This window comes from Camelus dromedarius, chromosome 20, assembly GCF_036321535.1.
Source record: "Camelus dromedarius isolate mCamDro1 chromosome 20, mCamDro1.pat, whole genome shotgun sequence".
In the NCBI taxonomy this organism is placed as follows: Eukaryota; Metazoa; Chordata; class Mammalia; order Artiodactyla; family Camelidae; genus Camelus; species Camelus dromedarius.
In genome coordinates this window covers 28,303,447-28,329,851 of record NC_087455.1, presented here as the reverse complement: position 1 = coordinate 28,329,851, position 26,405 = coordinate 28,303,447, and the positions used below count along the sequence as shown (strand labels likewise).

General features: G+C 46.8%; 1 protein-coding gene across 1 annotated transcript in view; it reads left to right on the top strand.

Annotated features, from left to right (window-relative positions):
- Nucleotides 1-13,982: 13,982 nt before the first annotated feature.
- Nucleotides 13,983-26,405, top strand: part of BAALC (BAALC binder of MAP3K1 and KLF4) — a 57,791-nt gene continuing 45,368 nt past the window's right edge. The window contains exon 1 of the mRNA XM_031439430.2: nt 13,983-14,177. Within this exon, the coding sequence (XP_031295290.2) occupies nt 14,018-14,177 (160 nt within the window). The 5' untranslated portion in view covers nt 13,983-14,017. The remainder of the gene's footprint in view (nt 14,178-26,405) is intronic.

The window sequence follows — 26,405 nt, the reverse complement described above, 5'->3', positions numbered from 1 at the left end:
GGTAGGAGTCTTGCTCTGAACATTTTGTCCCCATTTTATCAATTGCTCCAAATAAGGCGGGCCAGGTAAGGTGCTGGAGCTGGATATGGGAATAGGAGGCCTGGTCCACCTTCCAGGAGTTCACAGTTGGCCAGGAGAGGTCGGTAAGCCAACAGGAAATTCTGGCTGCATTTGCTCTGCGCTGTGCACTGAGGGTTTGGCGCCGTCTCGTGTCCATCCTCCCCCACATTTTCTCTTGGAAACCTTCCCGTACCTGATAGGCTGTCTCCTCTCAACTTCAGAGGTGGCACCTGTGGCCTGGGCCTCAGGGATTGGCAATCCTGCACTCATTTCCTCATTCACAGTGAGTGGACATGTGACCGTGGAGATGGCCAGCTGAGGGAGCCTTGTGCCTGCTTTCCTGCTGACCTTCAATGCAGGGCGGGTGCGGCAGGAGCTGCTACAGTCGGCTCGCCTCCAGCGCCCGGGTCTGTAAACTCCCCTCAGGTGCTAGTCTGGGCTGAGTTGTCCACCAGCCAATGGAAGATACAGAGGTCTCATGAGGGGTATGGTGGGATCACATATAATTACATGTCACAAGTGTGTGTGTGGGTGTGGGTGTGGGTGTGTGGTGTGTCTGATGGCTTCTAGGAGGATGGGACACCTAAGCCAAATCTTGAAGGACGAGCAGGAGTTAACCAGAGCTGCTCCAGGCAGAGAGTGGCAGGTCTGCACTTGCATCCTGACATCAAAGTAGGTGAAATTCCAGAAGCCTTTAGGATCTCTGCACTCCCTTCCACTGCTTCCCCAAACATCTGAGGGAAAACACTTCCAGGAGATGCTACTACATAGATGTGCAGAGAGAAAACTGACTAAGATTCCTGAGGACAAAATCAATCCACTTTCTGCATTGCTGGTTTTTTTCCTGAGCCTTTACTATGTTATGGTGCATCCAACAACAATGCTTTTCCGCAGAGCACAAATTATACTCTCTCTTGAAAAGCTTTGTAAAGTTTATGAAGTGCACTTCTCCCCGAGGGTACTAAATCACTCGGCAACGCTCACATCCTGCCATCCTGGGTCTAACTGGCTACACTGTCATAAAACCCAAACTGTATGGTATCAAAGACAATATAAACACACTCTGTTGGGCAAATAATAGCATGATGGATTACTGCAGACTTATCAATAGTTCCTGCATATTTCAGCCTTCTCCGTTTGGCTCTCACCCAGTGATATTCTGTAGTTCACTGGACTACAGTACAGATGGCCTGGATCGGAGCAATGTGTGACGAGGGTGTATGCATGTTGGAAACCTCCAAGAGCTGAGGCCATTTTTATTAATGATGCCATGGGCATTTGCAAAGACCTGGATGGACAGGCAGTGGCAGGAACAGGGAACTGGGATTTCATCCTCAAGGTAATAGGAAGCCTCTGGAGGCTTTTAATCTGGGGGTGGGATGGGAGGCGCCGACTTTAACCAGGTATATTTTAGAAAGCTCATGCTCCGGAGAGAGGATTTGAAGTGAGGGTTGTTACCGGAGACAAACCAGTCAGGAAGCTATTTCAGTAAGGGGGGAGGAATCATTTAGGGTCTGAACTTTGGGAATGCAGCGGCCGTGGGAATGGAAGGAAGGTATGGAGAGAAACATTTAGGAGGTAGCACTGATGATGGACTTGGCTCTGCAGCAGCTGTGGGGGTGGGAAGCAGGAGCGGGGGGGGGGGGTGAGAAGATGACGCATGACTTCTGGCCTATTCAACAGAGTGAACAGCTGTGGCCCTGCAGTTCCCAGACAGCTGCCCAGTGGGAGCCATGAGGAATAGAGCTCAGTTTGCATCCTGGCTGTCAACTGCTTAGTACAATGGCCTTGTGCAAGTAAGGTCACACCTTTGAGCCTTGGTTTCTTCACCAATGAAATGGAACGATACTGTCTTGCCAGTATAAAGTGACTGGCACATGACTGGTGCTTAGGAAGTGGGAGCGACTGCTACTGAGATAGAGAACATGGGTGGAGAAGCCACTGGAGGAGAAAGACAGTGAGTTTCACTTTAGAAACGTAGCACTGGAGTTGACGTGGGCAGCTACGTGGGAGCATCCAGAAGGTGGTAGATACACAGGTATGGAGCTCAAGAGAGAGGTCTGGGTTGGAGAGAGAAATTGGGGACCATCGAGCTTATGGAATTAGACCAAGGGAAGGAAGCAAATGAGAATAACCAGAGAGCATATGGAGGGGGAGAAATTGCCTGAGACCCTCGAAGTGAAGGGAAGGAGAGCCAGCAAAAAGCCTTGTGATGAGAAACCAGGAGGCAAACTGGAGTCAGAAGACCTGGGTTTGAGTCTCAGCTCCATTGTTTACTGGCTGTGTGATCCTGGGCAATCTATGTAAACTTTCTAAGCCTCAATTTTCTCATCTGTAAAATGGGAATGCTATTAATAATGCCTACTTCAGAAGACTTTGGTGAGTTAAGGTTTGTAAAATTGTTTTTTTGAGCTAAAAGTTTTCTATGTGATCATTTTGTAAGCAAGCAGGACCCTGTGGGGTCCTCCTGGGACAGACCCCTACCCCATACCTCTGCTGTAGCTCCTCTCTGAAGTACCCAGATAATAGTATCTCATGCATATTTCCTGAGTTTTTAGATGCTAAAACCACTACCAAATGGAAGCAATTAACTACTTGATGGCCATGAGCACATAACCCCCAGACCTTCTGGCGCCTAAGTATTGATCATCATCAACTAATCAGAATTGTGCACAGCTGATTGCATACCCTAGGATGCCCCTCCCTCACCTGGCCTTTAAAATACTCAGCTGAGATTCCTCAGGGAGTTTGGGTTTTTGGGGGGGGGGCACAAGCCACACATTTTCCTTACTTGGCTCTGCAATAAACATTTCTCTGCCCCAAACTCCCACATTTGGGGTTTTTTGTTTTGTTTTGTTTTTGGCCTCACTGTGCATTGGGCACATGAACTTGTATTTGGTAACAATTTTTTCCCCTGGCAGTCTGAGTGAACCTGGGCCTAAAAACAAGGTAACTTCAAGACAGACTCAGATGGACTCTGTGACTCTTGCCTCACCTGCTTGGTGAAATTGCAGCCCAACTTTGATTGGCTATTGTCGTCATGGCCAGTTTTCCCACATGGCGTTTTCCATTTGCTTGTTAGCCTCTCCCATATTCCTTAAGCTACACAACTTCAAAGCAGCACTTTTGTTTGCATTTTTGCTCTTTTTTTTTTTGGTCCAATACTCCCTAGGATAAGGGCCATGGCGAATTGGGCCAGGTAAATTAGAATCAGTCTCTGCTGTCCCCCAAAGTAGCTCTTCTATTTGAAATGGGCTCATGGTCTTTGGATCCAGCTTATGCCTGACTCTTCCTTGAAAGTGAGTTCTTCATGCTCCTCCTTGGTTCCCCCTGCAAAGAGTCTCCTGACAGCCCACCCCATGGGTTCCCTAAGCACTTCTAAGTTCCTGGTGAACACAGTCTACATTAAACTATGATGACATTAGTAATTACTATGACCCCCACTTTCCATCCTCTTCAATCACAGTATTTTGTGCGTTGTAGTCCCTGAAATGTGATCAGGATTCCAGCCCAGCAGTGTTTCCAGGGCTCAGGGGCTGGACAGACTAGGGCCGTGCTGTGTTCTGATGGGAGGCCGACAGCACCCAAGCCAAGTCAGTCCCTATGTCTTGCTGGCACTAGGGGGTGCTATCTTGTTTGGCTCTTTTGTCAGTTTTGCTTTAGCCTTTGAATGCGTGGGCCTGCTGCGTTCACATCTTGAGTGGACAAGAAAAGCGACATGAATACGATTGTGGAAGGGCAAGCCGGGTCTGTGTGACCAGCTGTCTGGTTTTCCCTCCGTGGGGAGCGTTAGTGCCGATTCCCAGGCTCAACCTCCAGAGCCCAGGCTGGAAGGCAACCGAGAACGTGCATTTTAGTAAGCACTCAGGTGACAGTGGTACAGTTGTTCCAAAAGCCAGACTTGGGGAAGCAACAAATAGATTTTTAAATCATCTTTTCTTTCAGATGTGTCTGCTGACGCTCACTCATGGTGGCGTTACTCCCCTGGGCCGCTGATCTCTGAGTGGGTGCTCACATTTGTTAGAGCTTCACCTGTGGAGATCTTCCAGGCTCAAACTGGGAGTGCACTCTTCAGGGAAGATTTGCATCTGCTTCTGCCAAGAGCCATGGGAACTTGGAACTTGGAACTTCCTAGACCTCTTCCAGGATTCTGGCTTAATGGAAGGGTTTAAGTTTCGGCTCCCCACTCCTTGCTGCTGGCCCAAGGGTTGGTGTCTGGATCGCCACACTGCTGCCATCATTTGCTCTCAGGCAGTTCTGTTCCTCTTGGCTTGAACTTCTGTTTATAGTTTACAACTTTCTGCATAAGCCACTGTCATCTCCTGCCTTGGCTATTGCAGCAGTGTCCAAACTGGTCTCCCTGCTTTTTCCTTGGCTCTCTAAAATCTGTCCCCAAAACAGGTAATCTTTTAAAGACCAAAGATTATTCTCTCTTCTGATAAAAATACTTTCCATTGCTCTTAAAATTAAATCTAAACTTGTTACCATGGTCTACAGCAGACACCACAACTTTTCTACTGGGCACCCTGGTTATTCCCTTGGGGGCCACCACTTCTTCTGGGTACCAAGTATCCCGCCAGGACGTAGAGCCCTAGAGATGCCAAGGCACATGTATCTCCTATTTATGTGTGTGCCTAGGAGGAAACTTATGCCCTAACACCAAAATGTTTTGAGTGTCACTATTTTTCAGTCTCCTTTCTCTGGGATTTGGGCACAGGTTCACAGAGGAGAGGATTTTGGGAGACTGGAGGTATCAGTAGGGAAGGAGGTGTGTCTGAATAACAGCACTGCGCGGCACTGAGAACCATCCTTCTGACTGACAGCAGAGACCTCGCTTTTGAAGCAAGCTTGCTTTCCCCAAATCTTCCTCCCAAGAGGCTTCTCAATCTCTCAAGCAAATAGAGCCAACCTGATCCTATGTCCAGATAGGTTTAGATATATTTGAACAATCTGAGTTTTAACCTGTTCCCTGCTACTGTCACCTACTTTAAAAAAAATTCTATAATTAACCCTGCCCCCACCCCAATGTTTTCCCCCAAATTGTCTGCACACGTTTTCCAGGGACCAAAAGAGATACATTGTTCTTCCTGTATGGGGCTTATTAGTAGGTGCATTAAAAAAAAAACAATCCTTAAGTTCTATTCTTATTTGAGATGCTTTGGTAAGAATGAAACTACCTGCTCTCTGACGGGTGGGACAGCAGCAGTTCTCTGAGATTCGTAAGTGAGTTGCTTGCTGGTAGCCGAGAACCTGAAATTCACATCAGTTAATTCAACCTTATGAAAGAATCTATCAGGAGGTAAAATCAATAATGCAGATAATTCAAACGTTCTACCAGCCCACACGTAATTTTTACTAGCTTATTTCTCCCCAGCACTGCCTTTGCAACATAGATAATAAAATCAAATCCTGGCTCTCGTATTCATGGCTTGTTCCTGGATTTGGTCATATGGTTGTTTATGAGGGAGTTCTAAACTGGGGAGGGAGTATTTTTCACCCTCTTCCCAGCAACTGTTCTATTTTTCTCAGTTCTAAATAGGATTCCTCACAGCATAGATGCTGCTTGGAACTGGAAATCTTCTCTCAAGGCCTTTATTAATCTTCATTTTCCTCCCATGAACAATAGGAGAGCACGCTTATCTTTCCCGTAGAGGGTTTGCCCTTGGAGAAGCCCTCGTGGGCTCTCCCCCCAGGGCCATGACAGGTGCAGCTACTTAGACGTTTGCAGGTAGCCAGCCCAGGGGGACAGCTGTCAAATGGGAGATCAGCATTGCGATCAATGCGTGGACTTTGGCGTCATACGGACCTAGGTTTAAATCATGGCTTTGGTGTTAGGGTTGACACTGGATAAGTCACCTGCCCTCCCAAGGTCTCAGTGCTCTCATTATGACAATGGGGCTTTTAATGGCACCTACCTCTTAGTGTTACTGCGAGGAGTAAATGAGCTAATCCATGTTCAAAGTGCTGTTTATACAGAGACTGGGACATGTAAGTGCTCGGTCAGTGTTGGCTATTATTAGTCCCAGGAGCTGGGTAGAGGGCTGCTGCCTCCCTGAGTGTGGCTGCTCCAGCATGCAAGCCGTCTGTGTGCACCAAAGGGCCATTTGATCCACTGTCTACCAGAAAGGTGTCCTTGCAGGGATGGACACGGTCCAGCGGGCCTGGTTGGTTCCATGGTCTACTCTGGGTGTGAAACACAGCTGCATCAGGGCAGAAACCTGGTCCTGTCTGTGAGCTGTCTGCCTCTCTGGCCAGAGGCAGAGACACAAAGGGAGAGGGGCCACTATACATCTGAAGCTCCACTGGGGGTTAACTTAGCTTGTCCCCATTCTTTGTCTTGCTCCGAGGATGCCAGGGCTTTAAAGACATTATGAGAGAGCAGGTGCGGGCAGCCCAGCAACGTCAGAAGCAGGACACAAAGAAGACTCAGCTGTCCCCATCAGTTAAGGAATAACAATGACAATAAAACATTTTTAAAGATTAAAATCATAGCTAGCATCTATTGACTTGCCATGTGCTAGGACTTGTGTTCAGAACTTTCCACGCACCATGCCCTCTTCCCAGCAACACTGTGAGCAGGTACCATGCTTATTTCCATGTCACAGATGAGACCGAGGCACAGAAAGGAGCCTATGGCTCAGAGTCAGTGTCAGAGCCAGGTTTGTTTGAGGGGGAAAATGCAAAAAACTTTCTAAATCCTTGGTTTAATTACCCCCAAATACAGGCAGAGTTGGATGAACCCGCCTTACCAGCAGTGTTCCCTGGGCTTCATGCATGTGGATAACTTCTGCCTTCAGAATGCTAGGAGTGGCGGTTTGGGGATGCGGGCTGCCTCGCCTTCTTTCCCATCAGCTTGTGAGCTGCCGGCTCTCTGGGGAAGCAGCACTTTGACCAGATTGTTACAAATGAAAGACCTGATTGTCTGCCCTGCTCTTTTTTTTTTTTTTTCCCTCTGTTCTATTTACTTTAATCAGGAAGTCATGTTTTTCATTTAGGAGAAGGCAATCACTTTTGTTGATGAAAGACTAGTGGAAAGCAAACTGACCCACATTAAGGTTAAGGGAACAGGATTGAGAGATGGCCTGGCTTGCCAGGGCCTCACCCCTCACTTCTCTATCCATACTTAATCTGACGAAGGCATCAGTCACAACAGCAGCCACCAAAATGGCATTGACAGTGTAAGTGACTGTGGTCCTTTCCCCTCACCTGGGAAATGATGAGAGAAAGTCACCATCTTCTACTCAGCCATAAAAAATAATAAAATAATGTCATTTGCAGCCGCATGGGTAGACCTGGAGATCGTCATACTGAGTGAAGTAAGCCAGAAAGATATATAAACCCGTATTTACAGCTATACTTTGAGCAACTAGAAAAGAAACTAGTATTCAATGGATGTTCAATAAATGTTGAAAGAAAAATACCATATGATACCACTTATGTGGAATCTAAAAAATGATACAAATGAACTTATTTACAAAACAGAAACAGACTCACAGACAGAAAACAAACTTATGGTTACTGGGGGAGAATGGGAGTGGAGGGATTAATTGGGAGTTCGAGATTTGCAGATACAAACTACTGTATATAAAATAGATAAACAACAAGGTCCTACTGTTTAGCACAGGGAATTATATTCAATACCTTGTAATGGGCTATAATGAAAAAGAATATAAAAAGGAATATATATATATATATCTGAATCACTACACTGCACACCAGAAATTAACACAACATTGTAAATCGACTATATTTCAATAAAAAAATGCCGCCATCTGTTGCCCTGGGCTTGCTGTGCTGTGATCTAACTTTATACATAAGCCTAGTTAACAGCCTGCCCCAACCTAAGGAGCAGTATAACAGATACGAAAATCAATTTGTATTTTTATAGATGCCTGGGAGTCATGTTTATTTGCTTTGACTGAATAGGCAAGAATCTCTTCGCAAAGGGAAATGAGTAAGCTATACCACATCTCTTTAATCATTGGAAATCCAGGTTAACTGTCCTATAATTAAGCAAACAGCAAACGAAAATTGTCTGAGAGTGCTCTCTTCTCTCAGAGAAAGAATCTCAATTATCTGGCCTACTTTGTGCTATGTGAACATTTCTGAGTACCTTCAAGAGCCCCAAGAAACAAGTTGCCTCCAATGCTCCAGGCCGTGGTCAGAGATGAGAACATTCTGCTCTACATCTTGAGCTTTTCCTTAGAAACCCAAGCCCCGTACTCTGGGCTCCTGGCATCGGGCACTAGCAACCTTTGGCCAGAAGCATCAGCCAAAATTTATTCCCTCTATTTCAGTTCTTCTCTTTTCATCAGATTATATTCTTACAGTGCCTGCCGCATCTCAAACCACTTCAGATTCACCTACTGTCAAAATCCTCATGGGTTCAAGGTGAAGGCACAATCAAAACTGATGCCCGGGAATGGGACCACTGGCCTTAATAACACAATGGAAGGCACTATCCAAACCCATAGAAAATCGCTCTTTCTCCAAACACAGGAAGAAGTTACAGTCTGTCCTTCCTTTGTTCTAAAGAGAAGTAAGACTCCATGTGTATGGATGGAACAATCCAGGCTCTAATTTTTCTCTTCCTGACATTTAGAGTAACCTTTGCAGATTACTCAACCTTTCCGCAGTCTAGGAGAAGAGGAAGTGCGGAGGACCGTATTGCTAACTCACCCCGTACAAGGCTTGAAGACAAAGATAACATGCCATAGGACATTAATCCATGCACTGAGATAGATTCTGAAGACCCTGAAAGAACTTGCTGAATTTCTTTAGAATTAACCCAAAGGAGCAGACCTCTCTTCTCATGAGAATTGTTTGATTTAAAGATTATTGGAGGGAGAATTTATAGTGTTTCATTTGTATTTAAATTTCATTTCCTATATAAATGTTTTGTGGTAGCATATTCATTTACTTTCTTTTCTTTCTTTTTTTTTTTCAAAATTTTCTCTCACTTTTTTTTTTTCTAACCTCTTCAACCAAGTCAAAAACTCATTTCTCCTTTCGCCATTTTAATATTTCAGTTTCCCTTTCTTGCTTCCACTCTGGTTGTCGTGCTTACCCCATCTGTATGCATCACCTGAATGCCAAGGGCATCGTACATTTCTCCTGGGCATGGAGTCATTCTTCAAAGGCAAGAGATGCACAAATGCGCCCGTGTCAAAGGACACTTGCTGACTTTTTTACCCAGATGCCGGGAATGGGATCAGATTTTGTGCTTGGGGTTGCTAACCTTGAGCTCTCTTCCTTTATGACAAAAATTACAAGTTGTAGAATAATAAGGACGTGTCAACTAGCCAAGACTGGGGACTGGGAGGGGGTGCTCAGTGGAAACTGCCTTAAAATCCTCCCGAGGGAGAGCATGAGGCTACAGTTCTGGTTTGCTCCACTGAATCCAGAGCAGTGGGGTAGTTGCAGAGGGTTGGCATTCAGGACAAAAGAGATTTACCTGCGGTCTGCACCCTGTTGGCCAGAAGTAATTGCTGCTGTTGCTCTTCATTGGTATTACTTTTTCACTTGGAAAATTGGAACTTATAACCTAGTGAATCTATCTTCACTCATTTTCAGATGACTGATCCTAGTGGTAGGTTTGGGGCCCTGTGCTTCTATTCTGTCCTGGACACTGACTGCCTCACTGAAGGTCTCCTTTCCCCAGCTCACCATAGCTGGGCAGAACCCCTGCTATGCTGATAATAAGACCTGGAGGTGGAATGGCTTTGGGTTCAAGCACTGCTCTAGTTTCCATAGAAATGAGCCGGGGGTGGTACCCACTACAAGGGGTCTTAAAGCCACAGATACTTTAAGAATCCCACCATGTAACAAATACCACTCAGCAGTAGTTTTTAAAGGCATAATCGACTTTATTGCTTTGGATAGCTTTGGCTAAGGCTTTCCAATTTTCTACTGCAACCCTACCCCCTCTTTAAAATAATTCACTTTTTTGTTGTTGTTGCTTTTAAACTTGATGGAAAAAAATGACCAATTCATGCCAGTTGAGTTATAGATTCTGAGCAGATGGTTTACCATAATTTATTACAGTTGTAATACGTAAATATTTACATTGAATTTGTTACACTTATTCTTAAAGTTTTGGGAGAAAATTCAGTACTAACTAGAAAAGTGTAATTAAAAGAGCACAGAGCCAGTAGAGGCTCCGAGCTCACGTTGAAACTTCAGCTCTGCCAGAGATAGCACCTTCTTCTGTGACTTTGGGTGATTCCATAAACCTCTCTGAGATATGATTTCCTGGTTGGTAAAATCGAAGTACTGGATCAGCTGATCTCTGAGTTTTTCTGGGTTCAAAATTTCTCTGAATTTATGGTACTATGTAATAGCCAGAAAGAGTCCATGAAAAAATAGATTAGCTGCTCTGTCAATAATGATATGTAGGGATGATGTAAGTTTTATTTGCAAGAAGGTTGATAGTAGTCACATCATAAAGGAAGGAAAAGAAAACAGACTACCATTTACCAGATTTCTGTTATGTGCTAAGCAAATTCACAGGCATTCTCTCTCCTGAAAACCCATCATTTCAGAGATTTTCTCTTAAGGGAGACAGATGCCATTGTTGCCCCTTTTCCCTAAAGGCAGTGTTGGCTAATATTGATGGAGTGCTTTCTACATGCCAGGCACTCTGCCAAGCCTTGACACATACTCACGTAATTAATCATCCCCATTCAGATGAGGAAACTGTGGCACAGTAGGTACTAACTTGCCCAAGGCCATCCAGCTGGTAAGTGGCAGAATCAAGATCCACTCAGAGAGTTGGACTCTAGAATCTATATTCTTAACCACATCCCCATATTGCCCCTTGTCATTCATTTATTAAGAAGCTCTTTGATGAGCACTGCCTGTATGAAGGCATTGAATTGTTCCTTCTTAAAAAGTCCAAGCTAAATGAGACAATGTCCTGGTCCTGGAGAAGCTTAACAAATACATGGTAGATGTTCAGAAATGTGTGTGCAATGAGTGACTACACTCAACCCAAGCTATTCAGCCCACCAAAAAAATGATTAGAACTGATGAATGAATTCAGTAAAGTTGCAGGATATGAAATTAATATGCAAAAATCTGTTGCATTTCTGTTCATTAAAAATGAACTTTCAGAAAGAGAAATTAGGAAAACAATCCCATTTACAATTGCATCAAAGAGAACAAAATGCCTTGGAATGATTCTAACCAAAGAGGTAAAAGACTTGTACTTGGACAACTGTAAGACATTTATGAAAGACACTGAAGATGACACAAACAAATGGAAAGATATACCATGCTCATGGTTTGGAAAGAATTAGTATTGTTAAAATAATCATATTCCCCAAGGCAATCTACAGATTCAATGCAATCCCTATCAGAATATCAATGACATTTTTCACAGAACTAGAACAAATAATTCTAAAATTTGTATGGAAACACAAAAGACCCCAATACCAAAACAATCTTGAGAAAGAACAAAACTGGAAGTATCCAATGCCCTGATTTCAAACTATACTACAAAGCTACAGTCATCAAAACAGTATGGTACTAACACAAAACAGACACATAGAGCACTGGAATAGAATGGAGGGCACAGAAATAAACCCATGCACTTATGGTCAATCTATTACAAAGAAGCCAGGAATATACAATGAAGAAAAGACCGTCTCTTCAATAAACGGTATTGGGAAAACTGGACAGCTGCATGCAAAAGAATGAAACTAGACTAATTTCTTACACCATATACAAAAATAAACTCAAAATGGATTAAAGATTAAAGACACAGTTAAAAAAAAAAGATTAAAGACACAGTGAATGAAACTATCAACAAAATGAAAAAGCAACCTTCTGAATGGGAGAAGATATTTGCAAATGATTTATCCAATAAGGGGTTAATATACAAAAATGCAAAGAACTCATACAGCTTAACATAAAGAAGAAAATCCAATTTAAAAAATGGGCAGAGGACCTGCGTAGACATTTTTCCAAAGAAGACACACAGATGGCTAAAAGACACATGAAAAGATGCTGAACATCACTAATTATCAGGGGAATGAAAATCAAAATCACCATGAGATATCACCTCACACCTGCCAGAATAGCTATCATCAAAAAGACAACAAATAGCAAGTGTTGATGAGGATGTGGAGAAAAGGGAACCCTCATGCACTGTTGATGGGAATGTAAAGTGGTGCAGCCACTATGGAAACCAGTATGGAGGTTTTTCAGGAAAAAATCAAAACTAGAACTACCATGTGATGCAGCAATTTCACTTCTGGGTGTTTACCCAAAGAAAACAGGAACACTAATTTGAAAAGATATACGCATGACAGTGTTCACTGCAGCATTATTTACAATAGCCATGATATAGAAGCAGTGTAAGTGTCCATTACAGATGAATGGATAAAGACAGTGTGGTACACAGTCAATGGAATATTACCCAACCATTAAAAAATGGAATCTTGCCATTTTGGACAACGTGGATGGATCTAGAGACTACTGGGATAAGAGAAATACGTCGAACAGAGTAAGACAAATACTGATTGATCTCACTTGTATAAAACCCAAAACAAACAAAACAAAACAAACAAAAAAACCAGACTCAGATGCAGAGAACAAAAGGTTGGTTGCCAGAGGGGAGGAAAGTGGGAAGGTGAGTGAGATAGGTGAAGGGGATTAAGAGTTACAAACCTTCAGTTATATAATAAATAAGCCACAGGGATGTAATATACAGCATAAGGAATATGGTCAATAATATTGTAATAACTTTGTATGGGGACAGATGGTTACTAGACTTACTGTGGTGATTATTTCATAATGTATGCCAATGCCAAATCACTATGAACTAGCATAATATTGTACACCATCTGTATTTCAATTATATACATCTATATGTGTTGAGTGAGTGGAAAAAATACTTATTCAACACCATGACATTCCGGCAGAACTTGGTCACAGAGGATTTATTTTCCCAACCCTTCTTTCTTAGCTGTCTCTTTAAGGCAGTTTCCTTCTTTTACCACATGTTCTGGCTCCTTTGGGACAAGTAAATTCGTTGCCTCACCCAAGTCTGAGCTCTAAGAGTTGAGTGTGCACCAGGGAATGAAATGCTGACAGCTGGATGGTGGACCCCGAGAATGTCAGGGCTGCCCTTGAGCTTGGAAGGAAGCCAGCCATGCCTCCCAGCCCCATCCATAGAGGATGTTCTAGGTGCTCTGCGGTTCCTTATCCTCGTTTGTTTTCTTGAGAACAGTTTGAAGTCACAGAACTGGAAAGGGTGTTAGTGACAGAGTATAGCCTCACTCTATTATGGCCCTACTCCCTGCTCCAACTAGGACAGGAACGGGCTCTGACTGCTCCCTGATTCTTAGCGGCAATACCTTATTCCCAGTTTCCAGGTTGTCACCAGGTCCACAGCTTTTGAAACAGGAGGCCAGAAAGCTTAGGATCCCTTCATAAGTCCCCAGGATGGATGAATGGAACGAAGGAGGAAGGCAGGATGGATGAAGAGATGAAATAAGGGGGCTGAAGGAGTAGATGGATGCGCAAGGGCCTGGGAGCGATGACCATGGCCCTCGGGGTTGATCCCCTCGTGGGCCCCCGCCCTCCCCGCTCCCAGGCCGCTGCTCCTGCGCCCCTCGGCCGGCTGGGGCGAACCGAGGGAGGGTGCGGGGACCGTTTGACTTGGGGCGGGGTAAGGGGAGCGGCGAAGGCGAGGGGAGGTGGGGAAGGAGATTGGGGAAGGGGAGGGCCTTGGAGGAGGAGAGGAGGGGCGCGTGGGGAGAGGGCGCGGCGGAAGGGGTGGCGGGCGCCGCGGGAGCTGGGCGCCTGGCCGCGGCGCGGGCGGCGGGCGCGGGGACGCGATGCCGCCGCTGCCGCCTCCTCGCCGGCCCGGGCTGCGCCGCCGCGGCTGAGCCGCCGCCGCCGCCGCCGGAGCTGCGAGCCGAGCGGCCGCCCCGCGCGCCCGCAGCGCGGGAGGATGGGCTGCGGCGGGAGCCGGGCGGATGCCATCGAGCCCCGCTACTACGAGAGCTGGACCCGGGAGACGGAGTCCACCTGGCTCACCTACACCGACTCGGATGCGCCGCCCAGCAACGCCGCCCCGGACAGCAGCCCCGAGGCGGGCGGCCTGCACGCGGGTGAGTGCGCCCGGCCCCGGCAGACCCCCGGCGCTGTGAGGCGGGGGCACAGGAGGGGGAAACGGGAGGGGCGCGGGACGCCAGGGGCAGCCCAGCCCCCCAGAGAATTCGGTGCTGAATGGTCGGGGTCGGGGGAGGTGGAAGACAGGCAGACGGGACCTGCCTGCTGACGGACAGACGGACTGACGGACCCAGGCCCAGGGAGCGGGGCCAACCTGAGACCTTTACAGAAGGCTGAGCTAATCCCCGAGCCTCGGGGAAGCTCGCACCTCTTGGCCTCCCCCGGTGCCTGCTCACTGGTCAGGGACGCGTTGGGTGGGAGCACTGCCCGCCCGGCCCGCGCGCCTGTCCCGCAGCCCACCCACGCCTCCCGCCCGCTTGGAGTCGCCGCAGCCCGGTTTTGGCCCATTCCCTCTTCTGGCCGCCTGTGCACCCAGCCGGTCACTCCATCCACTGGCCACCTGGCTCCTCTCTCCCTTGATTTATAGACTGACCCAGATTGCCTGGGTGGAGTCTTCCTTCTCGCTCCCCCCTTTTCCTCGTCTCGGGCTTTGAAATCCATAATCCTAGTATTCAGGGCAAAATGTATGCCGGCCGCCTCATCCCTAGTTTTGCGTTTAAGCTTACTTTTCAAGCAGTTGCTTCTTAGTAGGGACTCCCCTCGCTACCCTATGATTCCTCGATGCTTTATACGAGGCAGGGCATGAAAGTGGATTACAACTACACATTAGATACTCTTACCATCCCCTCTCTGACAGAAATCTGATAGAAAAATATGCAAAGAACTTTCTGGTCCGTTTTCAGTTCAGTCACAAATTAGATTTTTTTTTTTTAAAAGCAGACACTAATAATTGTAGGGTAGAGATGAAACTAGACTGTTGCCACAGACTGACCTTTAATCATAAACGTGTTGGTGACGTAAAAAGGAAGAAAAAACTTCACTCCTTATTACATGGATGTTATCAAAGCCAGATCAATATTTGGGTAAGAATATTTTAACTGCTTCCTGACCTCTCTATGTTACTGGCATTTGAATACTGACATCTAAAATAGCAAATGAGGTTAATTTGAAGCATAACATATAAGGAGGGGAAAAGGAATGTCAACTACCTTAAAAGATCAGTCATCTGAAATCTGTGCTTCATAAGTAAGAGCTGCCACTTTAATCCTGAGACTCGGTCTCCATCTTTTAGGACCAAGCTGGCTCCTTTTTCACATGAACTGTGTGATTTTTTTTAAAGTGAGAACTGTCAGTGAAACTGTGCAGGGCATAACACTACACTACATTTGTCTGATTTTTCTGACTTAAGATAGCAATCATAGTGGCTAATGGTATTGCTGATGCAACACCAGCGAGTTTCCAAAAGATGTGTTGGCTGAATTCAGTGTCAGAATGAGGATAAGACGTGAGCCTTCAAAAGCAACCTGGTAAATGTTAGATGAAACAGCATTTCCCGGGGAGGTGTGGTGCTTCTCAGTAGAGACTCAAAAGACCAGAGCTGTACTCCAAGGAAATAAGGTTAAAAAGGTCCAGTGTGAAAAAGAACAAAGTACAGCTTCAGAGAATGGTTGCCTTGGTGACTGGAAATGTATGTGTGTTTGTGTGTATGTGTGTGTGTGTGTGTATGGTGTGAGTTATTATGGGATGGCTACATATGTACATATTTGTTTCCAATGCTTATTCCTTTATTACTCTGCCATCCTGAGTCATTTCCCATCATGCATCATGAGATCTGGTTCCTGCAACAGGTGGGGTCTAGGACAAGCATGCTCCCTCATGGGGCCCTGCCAGTCAGGTGGTCCTGAAGACCTGAATCACTCACAGGAAGGGCTCAGCTCCAGTCCTGGAACAGCACCCTAAAATTGGCAAGACTCTTAGGTGGGCAGGATCATTTCAGTTCCCTAGAGCCTTCCATTAGCCTCAGTGGAGAGGAACATTTCTGAAGATCAAGATGGAATCAAGCCTCCCCTGAAAGTGCATTGGCATTCCCTTTAGAGCCTTTAGAAAAATGGCTTGTTTCCTGTGGATTTTTCAGACTAGCAACTGGTTGTCCTTAGTCAGAGTGGGTCATCTGTCAGAGCTACACATCTGGATTTCAGCTGCCCTGGGGGATTAGCCAGAGTTCTTTATTTTTCTTCTCCTCCCTGCTCCCCTGGCCTCATCCATCTTCTGTCAGTGCTCCACCTGTGAATTCAGTTCCAGGCTTCTGGGGGACACCCACCAGCCCACAGTGACTGTGTCATGGGAGGAAGCCAGAATGCCACTTTTCCTGTTTCCATCAGTCCTTTTCTGATGGGGGACAAAAGGGAAAGCTGGATTTTGGAGAATCCAGATTGTAAAACCAACAATAATGGCTTTGTCCCTAGAATTCTAGAGCTGGAGCAGGTCTCTGGAGGTCATCTGTCAGGGCCCATGGGATTCAAGTAAATTGCCCCAGTCTGCACCACACAGCCTCCCAAGCCCTTCAGTCTTACCTCCAGCTCCCTCCGGCCTCCAGAATCCCTTCTTTCTGGGCCCCTGGTCACTCTCCTTTAGTGTCAAATTGAAGCCACCCCAAATCAGGAGCTCTGAGGGCAGAGAGAGGACTAATTCATCTTCATATCTTTTGCTCAGCAGAGCGTGGAGCCTGCGGTTAGGATTTTAGGTTTTCTGAATGGGTAGGCACTCCAGCTAACCCTGCCCTCACCCTGTCAGCTCTTCCTCGATTCCCTGCCCCCCACCCCCGTGCCCTGCCTTGCATCCCTTGCTGCTGACATTTTTCCCACTTGCATAAATTTAACCTAGATTCTTCCAAGTGCCTTTCTGATCCCACAGTTTTTTTTTAAAAGTGCCCCCAACTTTACCCTACCCTATTGAAACCCCAGCTCAAAGATTCCATTTCTTCTGTGGCCCCTCCAACCTCAACTCCACACCCATATCTACCAGAAAGCCCCATTTAAGCATGTCTGCTTGTAAATCTCATTTCCATTTCTTAGTCCAACCCAGAGTGACACCTCACAGATGTTCAGTATTGAATGAATTCTGCATTTCTCAGCAGGAAGGGGGCCAGTCCCATAAAGGGAAGACTTTCTTGCCTCCTTCTCCTTAAAGAGTGACTCCAAGCCTTTCATTGCTGTGCCTGGGGAGCCTCCACTTGCCAAAAGAATTCAATTAAGTTTTAGATTCAGCTATTAGGGAGGCTGGAATTAAAGACTTAACCGAAGCCACAGGATCTGATATCCATGGCTTCCCTGTGTCATTGAAGCCTGTCTTTCTGTCACAGGAGGAATTTTAATTCATCTGGCATGATTTAGTTCTTATAAAATCAGTTTGCTGGATTGATTGTTACCTCTGTTGTCTGAAGGAGGTCTCCCATGGAGAGGGGGTCTCTGAGGTTGCTATGCTCCAGCCAAGCTCAGCCATTCCATATATGAATCACTTCCCAACATCCCCTCAATTTAATCACAAGTCCCTTGAGTCAGATCCTTAAATATCCCTTTTTGGACTGTTAGTTTTTTCCTAATGTCTCTAGAGAATAAAACATTTTGAATTTCTCTAAAATGCTTCTACTTTATAGTTTTAAATCACTATAATAATTGCTTTAGTGAATGCGAGATGGCAGATTGCAGAATTAGACTTGCAGCAAAATGATTTATCTAAATCAATTGAAATAAGTCACATGAAATGAAGAGCACTTAATATTACCATTAGCTAACATATATTGATATCTTACCAAGGGCCAGGCGAAGTACTCAATGGCACTTGATGTAAATCATCTCGTTTAATCTTCAAGGGGGAATGAGGCAGACCGTCACCGCCCTCTTACAAGTGAGGGAGTGAGGCTTAGAGTGTGCAGTAACTTTTCCTAGTCTAAGACTAGAATCCAGTTCTTTCTGAATCCAAAGCCCCCACTCCTAAATCCTGCCTTCCTGATGAATGGGGGATCAACTATAGAGTCCCAGTTGATGGGACTCAAAGTCTGGTCTGATCTTTTGATAGTGTGGTGTGGTCTCAGCACAGTTTTTCTGTGCAGCATCCCTGAGGGTGGGAGATCTCGTCCCTAGGGAAGAAGTTCTCCCCATACCTTTGTGGAGCAGTTTTCCTTGTAAGAAACTCTACCTGCTGCCTTGTGATTTCCACCTGGCCTCGCACAGATGGTTCCTTCAGTGTCTGAGGACTGCCGTTGCATCTCCTCTCACCATTGGTCCCCTAGACCAGCACGTACAATTCCTGCCATCATTTCTCAGACATCTGTGGGCCTGACCGTACTCCTGCAAACACACCGCTTGGTTTCTCGAAGTCCATCTTGATACAGGGGACCTATGATGACCTCCGAGCTGCTGATGTTAGCCGACCAGCATAGGAAATGTGAGGTCTGTTATGCTGTGGGCGCTGACCCTCTCTGGGCGCAGGTAAAACCAGGTGAGAATTTGTATTTTTTTTTGCTGTTGTTGTTGCCATATTACCTTGAGGACTCACATGACACTTGTGGTGACTTAAAACCCTTAGATCTTCCTTTCTAGTCACATTTAAGTCACATTCTGTGGCATCAGGGACATTGTCTGGATTTCAGCCTCTATACCCAGCATCTGAAACAGTGACTAGAATCTCGGTGGCATTCAATAAATGTTTGTGGAATGAGTGAGTCCTCATGAATCCTACATTTGTGCTATTGATTTCCATAACACGAGTGAGGGATTTTTGTATTTTTTTCTTGTTAAAACGAATCTTGGTTTCAGTTCAATATTTAAACTTGCTGACCCCGACTCATTTAGATAGTGCCGTGAAGACAGTAGTCTAGGCCTGTTTCCCGATGTCGACAGTCTAAAGATGAAGGACACTCGTTCACTCGTTTGTTCATTCAATACAGAGCCAGCATGAAGATGAGTAAGAGAGGTTCCTTGACCTCAAGAAGTTACTAATATAGGGGAGACAGGCATAAAGGTGGACACACTTCAGGTCAGCATGGTCCACCCTGGAACAGCATGAGGGAAAGGCGCCGGGGGAGGGCAGAGGACTGAGGAGTTCATTTTGCCTGGGGAGAGGCCGGTGTGTACAGACCCCTGCAGGAGGCCTCCCCGCAGGAAGGAGCCCTCACAGCCCCATTATCCTGACTCCCCCCGCTCAGAGAGTGAGGGCACCTTGGAGAGCCCACATGGGGCTTCCCGGTGGATAAGCCTCCCTCAGTCCCCCAGCTCCCTCTGTAGACCTGTTACCACTGATGGTTATATTTTGGCCTAACGCCCGCCCCCTCGGGACGACAGGCTCTGACAGTTAGGTCAGGGGTCACTCCCCTCGCCATTGAATCCCTGTGCCCAGTGCTGGGCCTGGCAACGGGAGGACCTCAGATAATGTCTTGTGAGTGAACACATCTCCTAAAACTTCCCTGTGTCCACTTCCTTCTTCCTCTAGTCCCCAGGGTGATGTTTTCTTTCCTCAAAAGTCCCAACTGCTCTTCCTTTTTGGGCTCTTGTCTACCTGATGGGAAACATCCCCACCCCTCTGTGTCTCCTTTGCCAAACACAAGCCCCTTTGTTATAAGGGTTATTTTGCAAAAATCGTGACCAAAAAAAGGGTGGCAATAAACCTAGGCAGTTCGTAAAGCTCTGGGAAGTCGCATGTTCCCATGGCCCTCATCCCCTGGGCACAGTCGCCCAGCCTGCCCCAGGCTCTCCAGGCACTTTGTCCAGCCCAGTGAGAGCACCGGCCAAACTGCGCTGCCGAGGCGTGGTCACGCCCGTCTCTCGGGTTAGCCTGACTGGCGTTTGCGTGCCTGGCATCTACCAGGCGGGTGTTGAATGACTGTAAAAATGCATGGATGGAGGAATGACCCTGCTGTGCAAGTGCAGCTTTGTCTGTCTGTCTCGTACCTGCTTTCCTGAGTCCTGTCTTAAGTGATATTGTCTTGGACTTCAGTCCAGTGAACTATGTCTTCATTGGACACTAGATAAAGTTCTTCTGACTCTGATCAGAGATGAATTTCAGGCCTCAGGCTTGGGCCCCAGTGGGAGAAAGATAGTCCCCTTTCAGTCAGCAAGGAGTCTTTTCCTGGCTTTTCCTGCGCTCACCAACCCGCAGCCCCTGGAGGTCCTGCCTTCTCCCTGGGATCTGTGCGCCTCTGAGCCCCAGCACCTTCCTGCAGGTAAGAACATTCTGTCCTAGTGAAGTGGGAGCCTGACCCGTTGTTCCTGGCCCGCAGTGCCCGGGCTTCCATCCTGGGAGCCCTTCAGTGTCAGGTCCATGGCTTCTAGCCCCTGTCAGAAGATCATTTGTCTCCTGTTGTAAAATCCTGTCCCTGCCAAGACTCCTTCAGAGGTTCTGTAGCCGGTCTGGGTGCCACCCTGGCTTCCATCTGTAGGGGAGCCTGGGGGGTGGGGGTGTGGTCTGAGCCACACTGTGATTTAGCCCCTTCCAGCTTAGCTACCAGCGGCCTTCCTTTCCTCATGTGCACCCCCTACCCTGCCCCTACCCAGTCACCTCCTTCTCTCCAGAGATAAAGCTCTTTCAGAATGTTGCTGTAGGCTGACCTGTGTCCTGCCATACTTGTCTGTTGAAGTCCTAACCCCCAGTACATCAGAATGTGACCTTCTTTGGAGATAGGGTCCTTGTAGAGGTGATCAAGTAAAATGAGGTCGTTATGGTTGGCTCTCATCCAGTGTGACTGCTGACTGGTATAGAAAGGAAATGTAAACACACAGACAGACAGACAGACACTCAGGGAGAATGCCATGTGATGATGATCGGAAGGCCAAGGAAGGCCAGAGATGACCAGGCAACCCTCAGAAGCTGGATTCTCCCTCCCAGCCCTCAGAAGGCTCTGACCCCACCAACACGTGGATCTCAGTCTTCTAGCCTCCAGAACAGGGAGGCAGTATATTTCTGTGAAGCCCTGCAGTTTGCAGTACTTTGTTACAGCAGGCATAGAAAACTAGTAAAAATGTATTTATGAGCATGAACACTGAAACAATGAGAGAGGATTTCCGTGGTCACCACCTCACACTTCCTTCTGAGATCAAGTCTATTTCCTTGTCATTTACGTTCAAGTAGCATTTATTGAGCACCTAGTAGAGGTGAGAATTTTTCTTTTGGACATTAGTTTACATAACTCTCTAAAATAACTTCATAAATCATTGCTATCACCGTTTACCGGATAAGGAAACTGAGGTCCAGTGAGATTAAGAGATTAAGCGGGGTCACCAAGCCAGGACGTGGAAGCACCTGGGGCAGCATTCAGGTCTGTTGTTTCTAAATCCAGGGCAGTGCTAATGTCTAAGCACAAATTTAGTGTCCTCCTCCACCCCATCTGCCTTTGGCTTTTTTGAAAATCTGAACCACTTGGAGTGGGAGCCTCCCGGCAGTGTTCTCAAGGCTGAGGACGTGAATCCTTGAGGAGACACCTGCAGCCCAGTGGCACTAACACCACCCCCTGCCTGTGCTGAGCGCCCCGAGCGGAGCTGCAGGGATGCTCAGATTACCTGCATCCCACTCACCTCGTGGCCTCATTAAAGATGAACAGTCTCTGGGCAGAATAATATTTTTCCCTGATTTCAGATGCAACAACTGTTCCTTAAAAAAATTTAGAAAGTGCAGAGAAGCACATGGAAGGAAACAATGCCTCTGTCACCTTTAGGTTCCATCCTTCAGGTCCTGTATCCGGGTGTATACGCTGCACGTTGCATCGTCTGTGGGAGCTGTGATTAAAGTTTTAGGGACGTGGAAAAAAATCCTTCAAATTGCATGGTAGCTCAAAGGCCAAGAAAAAATTTTTTGTTTCTCTTTGTGTTCAGGGAACTATTTAGAGGTGGTGGCAGCCCCAGTCTAGTTTGAATGAGGGCAGAGCAGAGGGCAAAGGCCATGGCTAAGTGAAGGAGTTTTTCTCCCGTTTTTCCTTTCAATACTAAGCAAATGTGGTTGAATTCAGCAAAATTACGTACTCAGCTAATGCGTGTGAATCCATTGTGTGTGATGGTGCGTGGGACCCTCCATGTCCCCCTCCCACCTCTCTTCTAGTGCCCCCCCCCCGCCATTTGGCTCAGACTCAGGATTCTGTTTTATATTCTGCCCAGCCGTTTTTTGGGATTTACAGCCGCTTTATGAATGTAGAAACATGGTGTGTGTGTGGACTCGCTCTCTGTCTGAGTCTCAAATGCCCGTGAGGTTGTGCAGGTTGGTGGCCCCGTGTTCGGTTGATTCCGCGCCACACACTGCCAGCCCAGGGTCCCTGGGTCAGGTGGGATAGGGAACCGGTGTCTGCCTTCATCCCGCCATGCGGCTTCTGTGTAATGAAGCAAAGCCAGAAGCCTGAGTAGATTTTCCTTTCCTTTTTTTAATTTCATCTATTTATTTATTTAGTTGCGGGGGGGTGGTAATTAGGTTTATTGATTGATTGATTTAAATGGAGGTACTGGGGATTGAACCCAGGACCTTGTGCGTGCTAAGCATGCGTTCTTCTGCCACTTGAGCTATACCGTCCTGCCGTGAGTAGATTTTTCTGAGTCTAGCTCCATCTGCTTTACAAACAGTGCCAATTTCTCCCAGGTTCTGGGATTAAGTTGTCTATTAGTCTTCACTCTGAGTAATGTTGTGATTCTTGGTCTTTTTCTGTCTTCGTGAGCATTTTAGTGGGCAGCTGGGCAGGGCTGAGTTCTCCCAGCCAGATGCCCTTCAGCCTGGAAGTTCAACCCAGAGCCCCTTGACCTTCTCCTCTAAGTCACTGCACCAGCCTGTGGGACACACCACACCCACGGAACCACCCCGCCAGATCTGGTCTCTGTTGACAATCTCCTTCTCCCGTGACCATGTCCTCCAGTGCCTGGACCTCTCTCTTCACCAACCTCATTGTCTTCCGTGCTATCTTGCTTGGAGACAGGACAGTTCAGTGGTTAAGGAATTGGACTTTAACAACAGACATTTCCCAGCTGTGTCACCTTGAGCACGTTTCTTAGCTCTTCTGGGTTTCAGTTTTCGACATTGTAGGATGGGAATTGTTGCAGAATTAATGTTCTCACAAATATAAAGGGTGTAGTGTTTCAATGCTTCCCCTCCAAGCACCCAGGATCCCCTCACCTCCTCCATCTTGTCCTGGGCCCATCTCAAACCCAGGGTCACTGCTCCCCTGTGCTCCTCACATCCCTGTTTCTGAGCTGCCTAGCATTGCTGTTGAGAGTCATGCGTGTGAGTGATTGCGCCCGATAGCCTAGGACCTCGTGCCTAGAACCTCAGTGTTCTTAGCACTTCTCGGCAGTTCTGTTAATCCCTTATTAATGTGCTGTGACAGTCCCCATGTGATACTCCTGACACTGTCCTATTCTTGCCCTCTGAATACGAAAAAATTTGAAGACTTGCTGTGAAGTCTCCCATCTCTCCCTCTAATCACCTGTTGTACATCCTTCTTGTCACCTCAGCATTTGAAAAAACATCTCTAGCCATTGGCTCTCCTCAGATCTGCCTGTTTGGAGTCTAGGTGCACTGAAGAGGTTGTTCTTTGTTGTAACTGTGGGCGAGGCCATCACAGACGGTTCCATTTATTTTCTGCACTTAACAAAAAGTCTGAAGGTCAGCAGCTGCACTGCTCAAGGCTGCTACCGGGAACCTGGGCTCTTTGAGTTTATTGCTTCGCCATCCTTGGTGTGTGGATTTCATCCTCACAGTGGCAAGATGCTGTAGGCATGTTACTTTAGACAGGAAGAAGTGGGAAGGGTAGAAAGAAGCATTCTACCTCTCTCTCTCTCTCTCTCTCTCTCTTTTTTTAAATCTGTAAAATGATAGCTTTCCCAAAACCCATTAAGCTTTGCTTGAGTCTCATTGCACAGAACCATGGTACATGGCCATCCCTGTTACAAGAGCCTAGGAAATCAAGACTTTTAGTTGGGCTCATGACACCCTAAAAGTAGTGAGTCCTTTTGGCAAAGAAAAAAAGGGGAGAACAGATATTGGGAAGGCTGCAAGCAGGTAACTGTACCTTTCATCCTAAGGCTGTGTCAGAGAAGCGGGAACATTAGCAGGAGCCAGGGGGAAGCAGGAAAGGAGGTAGAGAGGTGAGGAGCGGAAGGTCAGCCAGAAACCAAGACAACGTAATTACTAGTATTAAGATTTTGCTACAATAATCATATATAATAGTAATTATTGTGTTTTTCACATTCCCCTGTGTCAAATGAATTCATAAAGGTGGATATTTGTTGAAAAAGTTACACGTGCCAATACTGAACTAATTTTAGAAATAAGGCAACAATAGCCCAAACTGAAATCTTTTAAAATGGCCTTCTGGCATCAGACATTGTTTTGTGTACACACAGTCCACACAGTCCACAGTGGTGGACATTCCTTTGTTTTCTGCTTCATTTTCCTGCAGAGCTAATGCCAGCCAGAAACTGATGTGCCCGTGATCTTCTGTGGCTCCAATTTCCGATTAGCGGGAACATTTGTGGAGGTCCCCGTGGGGTCCCACTCACGCTCAGACTGGGGGCTTCTGCTGGAGAAGCAGGAGACAGCCAGCTGGCTGATTGAAAGACTTGACATTATTTCCTGTGAAAGTTAAAAAAAAAACCCAACAACAACACAGCCTGCTACTGTCTGTAGAGCTGGTGTACTTCAGGGCACGAGGAAATCGAAAGGACTTGTAGAAAACAGCAGGGCTGTTTGAGAAACCGGTCGTCATAACAACAGGGCACAGCGGCGACTGCGAGGGAAGCAGGGATGCCGCGCACCCTTCACAAGAGGGGGATTCAGGTTTAAACACCTCCATCAACAACAGTCCCATTTGACAATGAGGCTCCACCAAATTATTGCCTCCAGCAATCACTTTTCAAGGACAGGCTTCATAGCAGCCAGGCTCAGATTTGCTTGCTGGGGAGATAAGTGGAATGTGTGCAAACACAAACGAACCCATTCTCTGCCTCGTGAGCGCAGCTTCTGTTATCTGCGTGTGTTCAGTACCCAATCCTCTTATCCCCATTTTACAGATTGGGGTAGTCAGCAAGGTGGGGTGCCTTGCCCAAGTGCTGCACATCAGATTCTCTTGGGGAACCTAAAATGAAGTCCTCACCCTAACCCTGGGGCTTCAGATATGGTAGGGTGGGGTGGGGCCCGTGCTGAGTGGCATTCCCTTTGTCTGGAGTGGGGCAAAGATTCTGCATTTCTGACTAGCTCCCAAGTGGTGCTTGGACTCTCACAGAGAAAGGAGGTCTTTGATCAGAGGTTGGCAAACCTTTAATGGAAAGCACCAGATGGTAAACACATCAGGCTACATGGGCCACATGACCTCTGTTGCCACTACTCGACTTGGCTATGTTTAGCACCAAAGCAGCCACAGGAAAAGATACAGAGATGAGCGGGTATGGCTGCGTGCTCACTCCTGTCCTAGGAGATTCTGAGGCTCAGCCAGGTTTAAGAGCCATTGTCTTTATCCCCAAGGCGGGGTGGAAGAGAGAAAGGGACAGGTTTGCTGTCACTAGTCCGAGCCCTCAAGCACACCTCTACCTAGCTCAGCACAAATGAGCCCTCAATGTCAGTGCAATGAACAAGTAAATGGGATTAGTGCATTTTTCACCTTGAAGGCAGTTTTTAAAGGTTATTAAGGTGTCTCTGATACCATTAGGTCATCAAGGCATTGTATATCTTACTATGCAAATCTTACTCCTGAGTTGAGTAGGGTTTGGGAAGAAACCTGTGTCATGGCATCACCCAGAGTAAGTTTGGGGCTCTGGGTCTCTCAGGTGCTCTCCCTGCCTAGGGCCCCCAGGAATGTCGGGATCCTCTGTCCCTTCATCACATCACGGGTCGCTGTTGATTCAAAGCCACGAGGCGGCTGCTGTGGCCTGGGATGCTTTTCCCAGCTGCACTCGGGCTCCCCCGCCTCCACGCCACCGCCCTGCACTTCTTCCATGGTGTGGAGCTGCAGGGAGGTGAGAGGAGTAATCAGGCATCTCCAGTGTCTCTCCGAGCTCTGTTCACCTTTCTTTAATGCCCAGTTACTGCCATGGGCTGTAAGGCCCGAGCTGGGGTGTTTCAAAAGTCGCCTCACGTCTGGTTGGCGGTGAGTCTGGGCAGCTGATGAATGGATTGCTGTTATGATGTTTACTTTTCTGAATCAGGTGTTCCTTTTAGAGACGGGGGCTTCGAGCCATGACGTAAGGCTTCAGAAAACATCCAGTGAACCTATTTACAAAAGGCACCATTTAAATAGAAGCTGCCCCAAATGTTAACAAAGGGGCCCAGGGAGAGTGTGCCTGTGCCCTTAGTTTTTTTTC